This window comes from Heliangelus exortis, chromosome Z (genome assembly GCF_036169615.1).
Source record: "Heliangelus exortis chromosome Z, bHelExo1.hap1, whole genome shotgun sequence".
Classification (NCBI taxonomy): Eukaryota; Metazoa; Chordata; class Aves; order Apodiformes; family Trochilidae; genus Heliangelus; species Heliangelus exortis.
In genome coordinates this window covers 10,623,357-10,639,058 of record NC_092454.1, presented here as the reverse complement: position 1 = coordinate 10,639,058, position 15,702 = coordinate 10,623,357, and the positions used below count along the sequence as shown (strand labels likewise).

The window sequence follows — 15,702 nt, the reverse complement described above, 5'->3', positions numbered from 1 at the left end:
TTCTGAATGTTTCCCAATAGCATAAATGCTGTTGTTCATAACAGCTGCTGTTATGGAAAACTAACTTTTATTTATATCAGCATGTGAACTGTATTTACATGCAGACATGTCCTTCCAGCAGCCTTAAAATATCATTCCAGACAAGCGAAATCTTCAAAGCCCTTGCAGATTTCTCAGACACAGTACCACAAGGCAGACTGTAGCCTTTTTACATTTCCTGGGCTTTATTAGTTCAATCAAATAATTAGATAGAAAGTCACATCTCTTTTAATAGTAGCTCGGGTTTATTAAACATGGACATAAGTTTAATGTGACATCTAATTATACAGATTTAACTAATGAGAGCAATCTTGATGGCTGGAGCTGGGTTAGATTCAGATTCAATTCACAGAGCAGAGAATTGATAAAATCCCAAAGTCCCCACCCTCTTGGTGGATGGGGGGGTGTGAGGTTGTTATTTTCTAATTATCGTGTACACTTCAACTTGTTTTTCTTATCCCTTCTTTACTGACTGCCTGACTTATCTCTCTTGAAGCTCCCTACTTAGCTTTCTTCCTTAATTAAAAGGCTCCAGTTAATCAATTCTTGCAAATTAACACAAGGGAGATTAGCAATAGGACCTTCTGAATAATCTTAATTTAATTATACCTAGATAGGGTTTTTTTTTTTCCTTTTCATAAATTCACGGAGGAAATGCAGCATCATGAAGCCCATGTCTTGTAACAAACACAAAGAAGATAATTGACAAATGGCCCTGCCACAATGAAATGTTTTAAAAATGTATGTAGCATTATACAGACCATTTACAGACAGGAAGATTTTCTTTCTGCATTGCAGACAGGCCCTCTTTGGAACAAACTGGTTTGTTTGTTTCAAGGGTTTGTATTGCCCTTGTGGTGGTGGCAGTGCAGACACACAGGTGGGTATGTCACAACCCTGGAGGGCTTCTGTCTTTTCTGTGCAAGCCACAGAGAAATAAGCAGTAAATGGAATCTTAGCTTGCTGCAGTCCTGGTGGTGGGAGCATGGCAAAGGGCTCTGCAGGGGACACAGATAGTGTGCAGTGACAATGCCCTGTAGAGACCTGCAGAACCCTGAGGCACAGCCATTTGCTGGAACGCAGAGGGTGGTACAAAAGGCACCCTGGCACATGTTCCTACTACTAGGCCACCCCAGAGGGTGAACAGGGTGGCCAGCAGGTCCAGGGAAGGGATTCTTCTCCTGTGCTCAGCCCTGGTGAGGCCAGACTTCGAGTCCTGTGTCCAGTTCTGGGCCCCTCAGTTCAGGAAGGAAATTGAGGTGCTGGAGCAGGTCCAGAGAAGAGCAAGGAGGCTGTGAAGGGATCCAGCACAAGTCCTGTGAGGAAGGGCTGAGGGTGCTGGGGATGTTCAGTCTGGAGAAGAGGAGGCTCAGGGGAGACCTCATCACTCTCTACAACTCCCTGAAAGGAGGCTGGAGCCAGGGGGGGGTTGGGCTCTTTTCCCAGGCAACCCTCAGCAAGACAAGAGGGCACGGTCTCAAGTTGTGCCAGGGGAGGTTTAGGTTAGATATTAGAATTTCTTTATGGAGAGGGTGATCAGACATTGGAATGAGCTGCCCAGGGAAGTAGTGGATTCTCCATCCCTGGAGATATTTAAAAAGAGACTGGATGTGGCACTCAGTGCCATGGTCTAGTAAGTACAGTGATAGTGGAACAAGGGTGGGACCTGATGATCTCAGAGGTCCCTTCCAACCCAGCCAATCCTATGATTTATTATATGATTCTATGATTCTATGTCCATTTGCTGGAGCATGCCAGCTATCAGCCATCACTCACTTTTGATCATGCTGACATCATTGGCACCATCTCCGATTGCCAAGGTCACAGCCTTCTTGTACTTCTTCACCAGCTCCACCACCTGGGCCTTTTGCAGTGGGGTTACCCGGCAGCATATCACCACTTTGCACAAGCAGGCAGTTCTCACCAGCTCCAGCTCCAGATTCCCTTCCAGTGCATAAGCCTGAGAAGAACAGAAAAAAGGCGTTCAGGTCAGACAACCCATGACCAGACAAAGAAGATGCAAGGAGAAGAAATTGTGAAGGAAAGTATTTCTTCCACTTGGCAGAAGGAAGATAGGAGTGATACCCCAAGAGAATTCATCCATTTGGTCTCAGGGAGCATCCATGCTGCTGACACAATGCCGTGCACTGTACACCTTTTACCTGCACATTTACACAACAGCTGCTGCAGCTGCTGCAGCCTGGCAGCACAGCACGAGTGTCAGTCAACAGGAGCACTAAAGAATCAAAGCTATTGCTGGGCCTGAGACAACCTGTCTGTCTCTGTGAAAGAGTATCTCTGCTCATCCCTCTTGGTTTATTTTGCAAGGTCTAGGAGATTTGTGATATAATTAGAAGACATTTCAGTTTGGGAGTATTTAATTTAAAGAATACATGGAAAAAAGCTGAGCTTAGGTGGGCACGACAAAGCAAAACACAAAGCCAGTGAGAAGGTAGCTTTGATCTGAGGAGTAACCTTTTAAACTAGTCAGTCCTGTTATTTTCATTTGGGAAGCACAGAGGTAATTGGATGCCTTGTCATCCTTCCAGCTCTGTATGAGGAGGAGGAAGCAGTCTTAGCTTTTTGTATTTCTTTCAGACTTTTTGGCTCTGTTCTTTGACATCTCTTCTCAGTAGACACTAATGGAAGGAACCTACAGGGCTCCCCTACTCAGAGGTATCGCTGCCCACTGCCCTTTCTGTGTCAGGCAGACAATCCTTAGGCCATAGGGACATCCTTTTTAATATCCCTGTCAGAAAATCTATCTATCATAAAATAGGTATCTATCTATGACAAGAGAGCTGGAAGTCACCAGTGCTCCCATTTCCCTCCTGCCCACTGGCAGGCAGGCTTGCTCAACAAGAGATGTTCTCTTGGTCTGGTTTCAGTACCAGCTGATCACTGCTGTTAGAGATGGCTTTTGCCACAACATCCTTGCTGCACTGTGCTAGCAAAGTATCATCACAGGCTAGCTCTCTTCATGTTATTGAACACAAATCAGTTCTATGATGGTGCCATTACAGATGCTGCTGGGCTGCTGTGTTTAAGCAAGGCAACCTGTGTGCATAGCCCTAGAGTTACCATCCTGCCCCTCTGCACAGAGGGATTACAGCACTGAACAGATGCTCTGTGTGTGTGGTACAGTATCATCACCATTACTAGTGTTCAAGCTCTATGTTCATAGAAATAAATGAGTAACACATGGTTCTGTCCACACTGTCCTTGTGGTACATATCCAGGAGAAAACCATGGTCTTGATGAGACCAGCTGTGCCCACTCTGCTGCTGGTATGTGGACTGGCTGCTCCCACACAGCCCAGATTTGAATTTCTGTGTGTGGGACACAGTGCTTTGCCAGGGTGTGGGTGAGTGTGTGGTTTTCCAGGAATAAAAATAAAGCTTTGTCACTGCTGTCAGTGGTGCTTTTATAGCACAACACTGAGGGTCTGTCCTGCAGGCTGAAGGGAAGAAGCAGGAACAGAAAGGTGCTTGTATATGGCTGGAATGTCAGAGGATTCACCAATTCAGATGCACAAAATGTGGCAGAGCTCTTTGTTTTGCAGCAGGGATCCAGAGAAGATCAAGGTTCTGGAGTTAAGAGAGAGCAAGTATAAAAGAGAGATGGTACTTTTCAATGTAGACACTCACTGAAAGTGTGACCTCTAGTCCAGGGTCCATATACATGGCACACAAGCAAAAAATGGAGCAAGAAGGAATTTTTTTTTAAATAGGAATTTCCCAGGCTGGGAGTTAAATTTGGTGGGCTGACAGCAAAAGAGGTAGAAACCACAGGGAACAGAGCCATCTTGCCTCTGTAAGGCAGCACCTCCTCGCTCTTAAATGTCTCATTATTTTCTTCCCTTGCAATCTGGGAAAGCAATATGCAATAGGCAGATAAACCTGAGCTAGACTAAGTCATTCTCCTAGACATGTTGAAAGGTAACTAAATATTTTTTATTCTAACCTGTCCTGAACAATTTCCAAGGATGGCTAATCCATTCCAGTGCTTCATTATTCTCACTGGGAAGACATTTCACCCAAAACTCTCTTATCTCATTTGAATTATTTTACTTTTCTTAACTGTTACTATTTGCAGACTATTACCAAGGCTGATCAGTTTTCTCCAGGCTCAGAAATCCTCATTCTCTGTTTTCCCTGTGTTTTCCAGATCACACAGGACTGCTTTCACAGTTTTCCTTGTATTGCCTCTAGTTTTGCATTCTCCATTTTTTCCAAAGTATTTCTCCAATTCGTTCATACTGTTTCAAAATCTAACCTTATATTCCACTGTGCCTGTGGTTTCTCACAGCCTGGTGCTATCTTCTCTCTTTTTAAGCAGCTAATGAAAACATTGAATATCAAATAGGTGTGGAATAGATCCTTGAGTATGCCACTTAACTGTTATTTTAGATCAACAGTGAGCCCTTAAGATCCATACTTTCAAAGTAGTCTTGTATCTGTCACTTCGCAATTTAATCTAAACTGTATTACTTCAGTTTGCTTGAAAGAACCTCATGATAAAGAGCATCAAACAATCTATTAGTTAAATTCTAAAAGTTATAAGACATATTAATTAGAACACGTTCTTGGCATACTTGAAATCCATGTCTGATGCTATATCCTTGCTGCATCCATAAACTGCTTGATTATTTTTCTTGTGTCTTTCTGAAAATTAAAACTGATCCAGTTATTCTGCTACTCCTGCCTGCCTAACATAAAGGCCAGCTCTTCCCTTTTCCAGTCTTCTAAAAACTTGACCGTCACCTTTGATGTCTCAGACAACCAATGAACCTAATCTTCAGTTAGGAAAAAAAAAATTCCAGTCATCTAGAACTAATCTTTAAAGCATTTTCAGACTTTCAGTATGTCCCTATCACATTAAGTTCTTAAGAGAGCTCAACCCTGATAAGACTCTGAACCTTCCTTACCAGGCTGTGGCCAGTGATAACAAGACCATACACGCCATTTGCTTGCTCATCAGGAACAACTTTTGAGGTTTTTGATGATTTTTCAAATTGAATGTTGATTTCATCACTGTCCAGAAAGGAGTCTGGCTTCATCTTTTTCCTTGCATTCCTAAAAAAATAATACATAATAATAATGAAAAACTTGTAAGGATATATATTTTTATTAAATCAACTTTATGAAAATAAAAAGTTGATGTTTCCCTTTGATAGCTTAGTTCAATTTTCCCTGTATCCCTACAAAAACACGGGTGGTTTAGCTGCTGCTCTTTGTGCAGATCACCAACATGCTTCTGAAACTCTTAAGTGTTTATTGACCCTGTGCTGATTTAAAGTAAAAAAAATCACCTGGATGCCATGAAGGACACACCAATTTTCTTTGCATATTTCCTGGCAACCACCTACTTCAACAGCAAAGAACTGAAAAACATTTCAGTTTTCCACATATACCTAAGAACTTGTGTCTACTGGGGAGGCTACAGAGAAGACAGTTTTTCAGAAAATGTTAGGAAAGGAGCATATCCAGAGGACCACAATGTGGATGAATGTCAGTAGCAGTAGAGCAACACCAAAGCTCAAGCCTGGAACCAAAGATTTTGTGGCTCCAGATCACTCGTTGATTGTCAGCTGATAGTGCCTGCCTGCCTCTGCTTTCTTATACGTTTATGTAGACTTGACCTCTACCAACAAGAAGCTTCAGAGCTTATGCTCAGAGGAGATTTCTACATTGTGTTTAGCTGCTGCATCTTCTAGAGAGACAGCTGATCCTTGTCAGGTGTCCCTTGAATGAACTGCACCAAGTGAAGCCCACAGGAAAAAAAAAAAAACCATGCAATAATACAAAATATAAATAGTGACAATGCACAGTAAGGAAGCTGTATATTTCAACTACTGACCTGAGCTCATTAAGTACGTCATCAGATGTGCTGCCTTCAATAATGAAAACATCATCCATGTCATCATTCAGCAAGTTGCAGGAGTACCCAATATTCATTGCTGTCTCTGGGAAATAAAAGCAGGGCAGATGAGCGATCTTAGCAGCCTCAAATTCACCAACAATCTCTTTGGCTGTTTTACACATATGACAAAATCTCACCAAAAAAGCTCGGAGCCTTTCAGAGTCAACAGTTTAAGAGAGTCACCTTGATGGATTTAGCTGCAAATCTCCCCTAAGTGGGATTTACAAGACCATAGAAAAAAATACCGAATTCTACCAAATTCAAAAAAAATCTACCAAAACAAAGAAGCTCAAAACACCTTTTGGCCAACATACTTGGAGTAACAAAAAAACACTTTGTGTTGATTACAGAAAATTTTTTTAGGTTACTTAACTTTCTCCCCTTCTACTCCCACAAAATCCCCAAAGCATAGTGCTGAAGAAGAATATAGGGACATTTTGTTCATAATATGTATATTGGTATTTCATAAACAAAACTATTACATTCAGAGCATGACAAAATGAAACATTTAATTTTTCTCCAAATTTCACTGCTTACTTCTTGGATTAAATTATTTGCAAACTCTTTTGACCTCCCTGAAAAACCACTGTTTCAGTGAAGTTGCTGTTTCTCCAGAATAATTTCTTGGAGTCTATTCACCTTTCTCTTCAATTTTATTCCTTCTCCAATGTTCTACTTCCTCTTTTTCTGTTCTGGATCATTAGTACCAGGACCAAACTGAAACCAACACAAACTTAAATTCCCAGAAAGAAGGAAAGGATTTTTTCCACTTTCTTCACCAGGATGGTAAACTGTATGAAACTGACACCTTTTCACAGCATATGACGGAGACTATGGGATGCTCATTGCTTTGCCTCTCCAAGAGCAAAGTATGCTGCCTTCACACTGCTTTCAGCCTCAGAATAGGAAGTGAGAATAGGCACTAGCTACAGCTACCTGGTCTACTTCCAGATAATCAGAATTTTGCATAGCTGGCAGGAAGAAAAGCCCTGTAAGTTTGTCCTCTGCAATTTTTCAGAAGGAAAAGAATGAGAACATGGATCTTGGCAGACCCATCTGCTGGTAAGAGAAAAGAGGAATATCCAAAGCTGTAGCCTCTTTACCTTGTTTGTCTCCAGTAAGAACCCAGATCTTAATGTTGGCTTTGGCAAGAGTCTCAATTGTCTGTGGAACTCCATCTTGTAACTTGTCCTCAATTGCTGTGGCACCTAGAAGCTTAACAGAAAGCAGCAGGGAAATGGTTAAATCTTCCCATTGCTAGCAAAAGAGAAGTCCAAGTCAAGCAAACTCAAGCAAACACAAACAAGACCCAGGAATAAGATTTTTATCCTTCCTCAGCAAATTTACTGTACAGAGTAGAGCCCTGACCCTGCATATGTTCTAGCCTCTTAATCCCTCAGGCTCAGATGGATCATGAATGTGCATAAAATTATTGGACAACTTATTTGCATAGCTACAGATCAATGTTCTTTCACATGTCCCCTTCATAGTAGATCAAGCTGTCACTGAGGGACAAAGATAGCTTTGGATCCATGTCCCAAAAATCTCCATATGCATCCTCTAGTGGGGAGCTTGCTTCCAGCCATATTGTACTGCAGCTGTCAAATGGCTGCTAAGCATCTCCTTGAGCCCACAACAGACCTGTGCCCATCCCACACTGTCAATAACTAAGTCTCAGGCTGCTCAGGATACAAATTTCCATTATTTTAAAGTTACTGCTTTTTCTGCATTTTGGAGATGCCACCAGTTGGTGGCTTTAACCTATTATCAAAGGGACATGAATATTTCTCTGCTAGCTCAGGTTTAGACAGCATCTGCTACCACCTACCTCCTGCTGTTGGGAGACTAAATTCAGGGGTTGGCTTTAAGCCCAAGATCCCTCTTGGCTTCCTGGAATGTTCATCATTCATCAGCTATGAGTGTTATTAATATAGATAATGGCTCTTTATAGGGTCCTCAAAACTGCATAATCCACCTTTCCCAGCAGTAGTGCCTGGTACATCTAGACAGAGATCAGATGCTTGCAGCATAGAAAGCCAAGTTCTGGGAGTACCTGCTCATCCCTGGCAGCCTGAGTCTGACAGTCCAAAGATGGACACTGATGTGAAATGTATTTAGGAACAGAGAACAAGGTCTTGCATTCCCCAAAAACATTGTCTTTCTGGAGCTGCAGAAAGGCACAGCAGTATTGTTCACATGCCTTTGCCTGTCTGCCCAGGACCTGGTATTAGAGCAGCTGGAGGGACAGTCATGATGCTTTCCTGATCATGGGTCTTCCTTAGTTTTTGGGTCAGTCATTGACAAACAGTATTTTTACTACTATTCTCTGAATCTAACCATGTTCCATCCCCTTCTGACCTTACACCTTTAGTCCCCTAAGGACCCTTAGCAGAAGCCTGCCAAACAGAGGGACTGCTGCTCTTGCCCATCAGTCAGACTATGACACTTGGCAGCCCCCTACATCTCCACAAGACCTTTCTGCTTCCGTGCTGACTCTGGCTCTTGCATCCATTCTTTGTCACAAGCCAGACTTTCCTACAACCCTCTCTGTGTTCTTCCCACAGCACCACTGGGAGTAAAATCACTCCTGTAGAAAGTACAGTGAAGGGTCTGGTGTAAACAGTGTTTTCTTCTGAGCCACACATCTTTCTCCTGTGAGCCCATGACATCTTCCTTATTCAGGTCATGACCTTCATAACCTTTCCTTGCCAAGCAGCTGGCTCCTTAACCCGCTGAACCTCCAGGTCTTTCCTGCTTTGGACATGACCCACAGAGCATTTGCATGATATATTCTCTGGAGGATCAGCATTTTCTGCTACTCTGATGTGACCCATCTGGTTCTGCGCCATGGACTACGCAACTTCTAGAGGTCATCAGGTCCTCAGCTGATACATACATCTTCCCGATGGCATCCTGAGTGTGCAGTTAATAGAAGGAGCCAGGGTGAGGCTCCCAGGATTTTTGAGATTTGAGGAAAGCACTGCTGGGAGTGTAAAAACTGGATTGCTTCCCCTCAGATCCCACACATCCTTTTTATTCATTATTCATGGCTCTAAAATGCAGGCAGACCCCCTCCCTAGGGCTTTCAAAAAGCTGTAACAACTCTCATGGAAAAAAGAATGACTTGAAGATTGCAGTTTAGCCCTAATTCAAATTGATGCAGACATGTTCATGGACATCATCTCCCTGTCCTGCCCAGGGCTGCAAGAACAAAGAAGACAGTATCTGAAACGGAGGGGCACTGGGGATTATTCACTGCCTGCTGTTTCAAAGACAGGAAAATAAATAGATCAGCCATTTGCACATACAAGGGATAGCAATGAAATATTTTTGTCTCCCTTAGGCTCTAGTATGTCACTTCATCAAAGCTACTCTGACACCCACGTTAGTTAAAATAAAACCATTCCCCTGCTCTGGTGGCTGACACCCCAGTTACTGGCTCCTGACAGAGGTGCTACTGAAGACCCAGGACTGCCATATTCCTGTCACACAACCCACTGAGCTGTTTGCAAATCAATATTTACCAAAGTCTTACTGAGCTGTTTATTAACAAACCATCATCCTCAGTGCCTCCCCCAGAGCTTGGCCCAGATTCCCTGAAACACCAACCATTAGGTCTTTTTCAATCTCTTCATATAACTCTGACAATTTATCTTCCCGTCCTTCCAAGGCAGTGCTGGCTTCATGGTGGCGCCTGCTCCAGTCCTGGAAGTAGTCTTTGTCCAAGTTTTTATAGGCCACCACAAGTGTCCTCAGGCCTTCACCAGCAAACTCCTGTGAGAGAGTGGTGAGGCAGAATAGGTCAAAGAAGAATGGTTTGCTCTGTTAGGCTTACAAAGTACCCTCTGAAAGCAAATGGCTACCTGTAAATGCTTGCCTAAAATCTGCAGAGGAAAGGTGAAAAAAATCACACCTTAAATGACAAACACTGGGGTACTTTTTAACAGATAGTTCCAGACCACTTTGTCATTGATACCCGTGGTCCTTCCAATGAACAAATTCTAAAGAACTTTCTTATTTTCTGGCTGTAAAGCTTTACATTAACCAGGCAATTGCTTCCCAGGCTCATATGTCTCAACAAAAGGTTCAGAATAGTGTGACCTAAATAAACACTGAACACACAGCCTTGAATTTTGGACCTGGGCTCAACATTTTCAGGCTACAAATGCTGGCTGAAATGCACAGCATGAGCACAGTCACTTATGACATTTCATCAGGTCCTTGTAACTGTCCTTCTGCAGATGTGTGAATGATGGTATGGATCTCAGTGTCTGGTGGAATAACAGAAAGCCATTTGTGAAAACATATGTGTTCCCCCAGGACTAAAGTAAAGGTGCATCAAAAAACAGAACACCAGAGAAGAGATGTTTTTACTATTGCACAACCCCTCTGGCAAAACTTTAAAAACTTTTTGTTATCTTGTGCTCTGTACCGTACCAGTAGGATCTGGCATCACAAGGGGCAGCAGATATTGGCCAAAAAACAACTACTCACATAGAGTAACCACCTCCCAGTGCATACTATCAACAATAAAACAGGCACAAGCCTGAGTGAGGCATTTTCCTTGCTATACAGTAAAAATGCCCTTGTATGATCTGAAAGAAGGGTTGTTGAGCAAGAGCACATCCCAGAGCCTGACCTATTTCTTATGACTGAAACCCCTTGGATGGCAATCACTGCAGATCTAAATTATATTCAAGAAGTTAAAACAGCTCTGTGGCCCTTTACTGATGACCTAAGTTATTCTGAACCAAGGCATGCTTGACTGCATCAGGTGCATATGTAGTAGAGTAACAGCAGACTTGGATGGAATTTAGTTGCAAAAATACAGATGAGTTCTGCCACCTTAGGTGTTTCACCTCTCCTGCCTGGCTTCCAGCTCCTACTCCAGAAAAACACAAGTCTTCTGAATGTCCTGCATTGTCATTGCCATCCACATCCTGATGCCTTGGAGCAGTCCAAATGGCATCTGGTGCCCATGCTTAGGCAACTGATTTGAGACCTAAGACTTTAATATTAATGTCCACCTCCATTCCATAATTTAAAAAATGGTGCTTAGGCACCCCTTTCCAAAATCTGTTTTTTTGTCTTAACACAAAGTACATTTCCAAACCTGGAGAAAAGGAAGCCATTAAACACAGAGATTATGTGCAGAAGAAGATACTTACATTCAGGTGCTCTGTGGTCTCCTCTTTGAGAGAGTCGCAGGATGAATGAAGCAGCTCATAAAGAATGGTGTCAGCTCCCTTGCAGTACAAAGTTAAGTCACCTTCTGGACTCTGCACTAGGAGGAAAAGGAAAAGAAATGCTACAAATTCCAGACTGAGGTACTTGGGATTCACAACACTTGCACCAAAACAAAAAAGATTTTTAGAGATGTCCAGACTCCACCAAGTGTTGGCAAACTCCCAGGAAGAAAGACAAGCTTTACCTAGAACAGAAGATAATACAACTGCGCTCTACATCAGCTGTAGATTTAGGTTAGACATCAGGAAGAAATTCTTTCCTGTGGGGCTGGTAAGACACTGTCCCAGGTTTCCCAGAGAAGCTGTGGCTGCCCCACCCCTGGAAGTGCTTAAGGCCAGGCTGGATGGGACTTGGAGCAACCTGGTCTATTGGGAGGTGTTCCTACCCATAGCAGAGAAGCTGGAACTGGATAATCTCGAAGGTCCCTTCCAACTGAAGCCATTTTGTTATTTTATGGTATTCCAGTCCTCAAACTATCTGAGAATGCTGGAGAATTAGTAAAGAGTACACAAAGTTTCTTGAACCGTTACTCCATTTTCCTTTTGGGAAACTAGATTTCTCTACTCGTTCTTGCTTTCTCTCTTTCCAGTTCTCCAGATTTTGCTAATAATTTTAAAGTAGATTAGAAGGATGGCCTTTCCTGCATCATCATGGAGGAGGTAAGATAAACAAAATACTTAGTGTCTTCGGGAGGCTGCTCCATCATTGTGGTCCAGATGTAGAAATGTTCTCCCAGCTGCCTAAGTTTATATTTAGCACTGTTGCTGTGTAACAGAAAGGTCAATGCAGCCCATCTCAAATGCCCAGAAGTAAATGTATTTAGAAACCATTGCAAAGGAGGTCTCCTAAAAGCAGAACTCAGTAGAATGACCGATAACTTCAGAGCCTAAAAAGTAAGGACAGAAAGAAGGGAGAAAAGGAAACATACCAATAACAGACATCCGCTTGCGAACATTGTTGAAGTCAAGAATAGCCAGGAGTTTGTAGATTTTTGTTTCTCCCATCTCCACAACAGTGATGGTCTCTGGTGTGCGAGCACGGAACACAAATCCAAAGTTTCTGGCAGCAGTGACAAGGGCTCCCTCATCAGGAGATTGGGCCTGGTAGACCAAGCTACCTGACATGCAAGAAAAAAAGGGTTATGTGGCTTCTGCGGCCAAATAAATGTGAAATCAAACACATGATACAGCAGTTACCCTTTGCTTTTCTGTCTATCCCCAGAAGTGCAGCATTCAAAAGCACCTTATGTCCACATATCTCCAGCAAGTCACATCAATCCATCCTCCAGGCCAGTGCCAGAGGCTCCCTAGACTCTTTTGAGGTCTTCTGTTGCTCTCTTTGGAATCTAATAGATCTCACTGAGAGGGAAAATGCCTTGTGTTTTATCCCTTCTAGTTACATATGCATTTATTTTTCTCATCAGCATTTTCACCTTATCTTTTTCAATTAATATTTTTAGCCTTTAAAGCATTTAACCTAAGCATTTAACAGTTTTTAACCTGTCTGGGATTTGAGAAGACTGACAGGGTACTTGTGGGAACACTGGGTGAGTGGAGGTAATGAGTCTCCAGTGGCAGGTGTTCTATGCTCTTTTCTTTAGCAGACTTGAGTGCAGAGCAGAGAAAGAATAGGGCGAGCCATCTGCCACCTCAGGGAAGCCATGGCACCTGAAATTTCCGCACTCCAGAGATGTGGTGTTTGCAGTAGTGTCAGCTCCACCACAGGAACACAAGAGGGAGTGGAAGCCCTGGTCCTTTCTCTTCCCATGTGGCATCTCCAAAGACACTGATTAATGTGTGGCCATATACTACAGAAAATCACCAAGGAGCCAAAAGGACCAGTAACAGCTTCTGTGGAGAGAAGACATACTGTGGTGCAGGGTGAACATAACCACTCAGTCTGTTGCCTTCAACAGTCCTCACCTTCCTTCTTTTCCTCTGGCATCACTGTATGACAAAGTGAGAGCAGCCGGAAGAACCTGTGCGTTGGGACATCACTCAGCTTCACAGCTTCCACCAGGCTATGGTCATAGAAAGCAAACTTTGGGTCGGCTAACTGGTTGTATGAGAAATCAACCTTCTCTGTGTTCTGCAAAAATATGGCTCAGTGTTATTTCTGGAGCTCTCAGATGCCTGTATGCCAGTGCCTGTCCATCATAGCTCCCCTCTCTGCCTTACATTTACAAAGGGCCCTCTCCTACAGGGCCATTTGTCGCAGAGACTGATGAGTGGAAGGTCATGAAAGCTACTGAATCACAGGAAAGGACAGGCACTTGAAGTGCCTTTCAGAGCAGCAGTCAGGCTGAGAACCTGATTAGCTAAAGATACCTCTCCGCAAATGGTCCTACAAGTATTTTTATAGTAAAGGATTTTTATAGTAAAGAAATTCCTGCCTTCAATACTGGCCTGCTTGGAGGCATCATGTTAATGATGTCAATGACTGCCTGCAAGAGGGGAGAGGGGAATCTCAGTTTAAAACAATAAAAAGGCTGGGCTGTCCATCTTATTTTCACAAAGCAAGAAAACAAATCCTGATATGGAAAAAAAGATGACAGAAAAGTGATGTTAAGATTCAGTTCCACAAGCAATGCCCATCTCATATAAACACAAGGAGCCCCAAGCAGAGGGGAACATAATGGAGAAACGGTCAGAAGCTCACAGCATGATGTGTCACGGAGCAATGCTGGGCTAAGCCTGCCCAGGATGATTCTCACTCCTGACCCATCCCTGATGAGGTCAGAGTTTCCAGGATGGGAGTAATTCTTTTGACCTCTGCAAGCTGACAGCACTTACAGTAAGAGCACAGGCACACCCCACACACACTCATCTGCACAAGGTCCAAGCTCTGTGGCACGGTGGGTGTGGGGGCAGCAGCTTTTTGACCCCCAGGACTCTGCTCTGACCAGGATCGTGGGCAGGAGCAGCTGTCAGGCAGCCAGTTGGCAGGACACCAGCATGTGTCCCCAAGCCAGTTACCCCTTTGTGTTTTGCTGCCTGATCAAGGGCAGTCCAGATGCTTAGCACTCGGCACAAATGGCCAATTTCAGTGGATAATTTAAGTTTAAATGTCCTGGAAATGAATCACTGGAATGAAGAGTGGGATTTTCATCATCTTGCCCTTTGTAACGTGGATTACTGCATGCAGTTTTCAGACACTTTAGAAATCCAGGTCATGTGGGTTTGTGCCAGCAAGCAGAGGATATACAGAAATGGAAAATCATCCATTTGCACACTCTACAATGCCCAGACATTAGGGGAAATTGACAGTGACCTTGTTATCTATATGAGCTCAACTTACTCATTCTCCACCAGTGGTTTAATTAACTGTAACAGATAGTAAAAATCACCACAGCCCACACATCCAATAAACATCAGTGACCAAGTATTCAAGAGGAGCTGTGCATGCACTAGGATGTCATGTGAGGCTGAGGAAACAGTTGGTATACTTGGACTACCTGACCTGAAGGTTTAAACCAGGCTTACTGGAAGGGAATACAACTCTGGCAGTCCTCTGACACCCACAAGAACACACGTCCCTGCTGCCTGGGTCAAAAGCATGAGCTGTGCCTGGGTGGGCTGTGCCACTGGCACCTAGGCAGGCAGGTCCACAGAAAGCACAAATCCTGCTAGCATCTGAGTACTTACCTCAGTTATTTCTATCCTTTGTCCAGACATATCATAGACATCACCTGCAAGCAAGAAAGACTGAGATTATAGTCACGAACTCCAGATAAGTGCAGTCTCTAAGGTTCTCTACCACAAAAATTTGCTTAACTATTTTTAAGCTAGTATCTGGTTAAAAGGCTTCAGAGAGGATATATATCTTGAAATGGGTACTGGAGACTGGTGATTAATATCAGTCAATTTCTGTGCTGATCTGTGACAAAATCAAGAGACTGACAGAAGATACTTGAGACACAAGGCAGTTACCATGAAAATGATTGGCATTTGGGTAGAGAAGACTTAGCTCAAGCTGTACTCAGAAAGGATGTAGTGTTAGTGCTGATAAGGCTTTTCCATTTGACCCCAAGCAGAAAATCCAAAGAAGTATATTCCAGGGAAGAAGCTAAGCATTGAGAAAACTATTGAATATAGACTATCTTTCCACATATTTCCTACTCATTTCTTGAAGCCATATCCTATGTCTATGCTTAATGGTGATACCAACCTTGGAAAATCAATGACAGGACACAAAGATTAACAGACCAAATATTTTTCAAACTGTTTAGCAGTACTAATGTTGGCTAGCAGAGTAGCACTGTTTGAGATATGATGGTGTCCAATTACACACACAAACCACCAAGATAACTCTGGAGAAAAAAGCTTCCTTCATTAGGCCAGCTGATAGTGCTGACAAAAAAAAAAATGCAAGCTTTCTAGCACCAGCAGATCTGACAGAGGCAAAACAAGCATCAATCTATGGCTAAGCAGTGACTAATTTCTGTGGGGGAATCCAATGATATTAATCAATTAGTCAGACTGTGAAATGTTAGCA

At 43.0% G+C, this 15,702-nt stretch overlaps 1 protein-coding gene across 18 annotated transcripts in view; it reads right to left on the bottom strand.

Moving 5' to 3' along the window:
* The window catches only part of LOC139790070 (phospholipid-transporting ATPase ID-like), an 89,028-nt gene that overhangs the window by 9,833 nt on the left and 63,493 nt on the right, over positions 1-15,702 (bottom strand). For 11 of the 18 annotated variants that reach the window (XM_071731325.1, XM_071731335.1, XM_071731338.1 and 8 more), the window contains 10 exons: positions 14,853-14,896; positions 13,131-13,296; positions 12,876-13,058; positions 12,137-12,325; positions 11,130-11,245; positions 9,571-9,735; positions 7,065-7,176; positions 5,899-6,004; positions 4,967-5,114; positions 1,816-1,999 (listed from right to left, as the gene is read on the bottom strand). In XM_071731325.1, coding sequence (XP_071587426.1) covers positions 1,816-1,999; positions 4,967-5,114; positions 5,899-6,004; positions 7,065-7,176; positions 9,571-9,735; positions 11,130-11,245; positions 12,137-12,325; positions 12,876-13,058; positions 13,131-13,296; positions 14,853-14,896 — 1,413 coding nt within the window. The remainder of the gene's footprint in view (positions 1-1,815; positions 2,000-4,966; positions 5,115-5,898; positions 6,005-7,064; positions 7,177-9,570; positions 9,736-11,129; positions 11,246-12,136; positions 12,326-12,875; positions 13,059-13,130; positions 13,297-14,852; positions 14,897-15,702) is intronic. The other 7 variants (XM_071731331.1, XM_071731339.1, XM_071731341.1 and 4 more) reach the window with 1 other exon arrangement.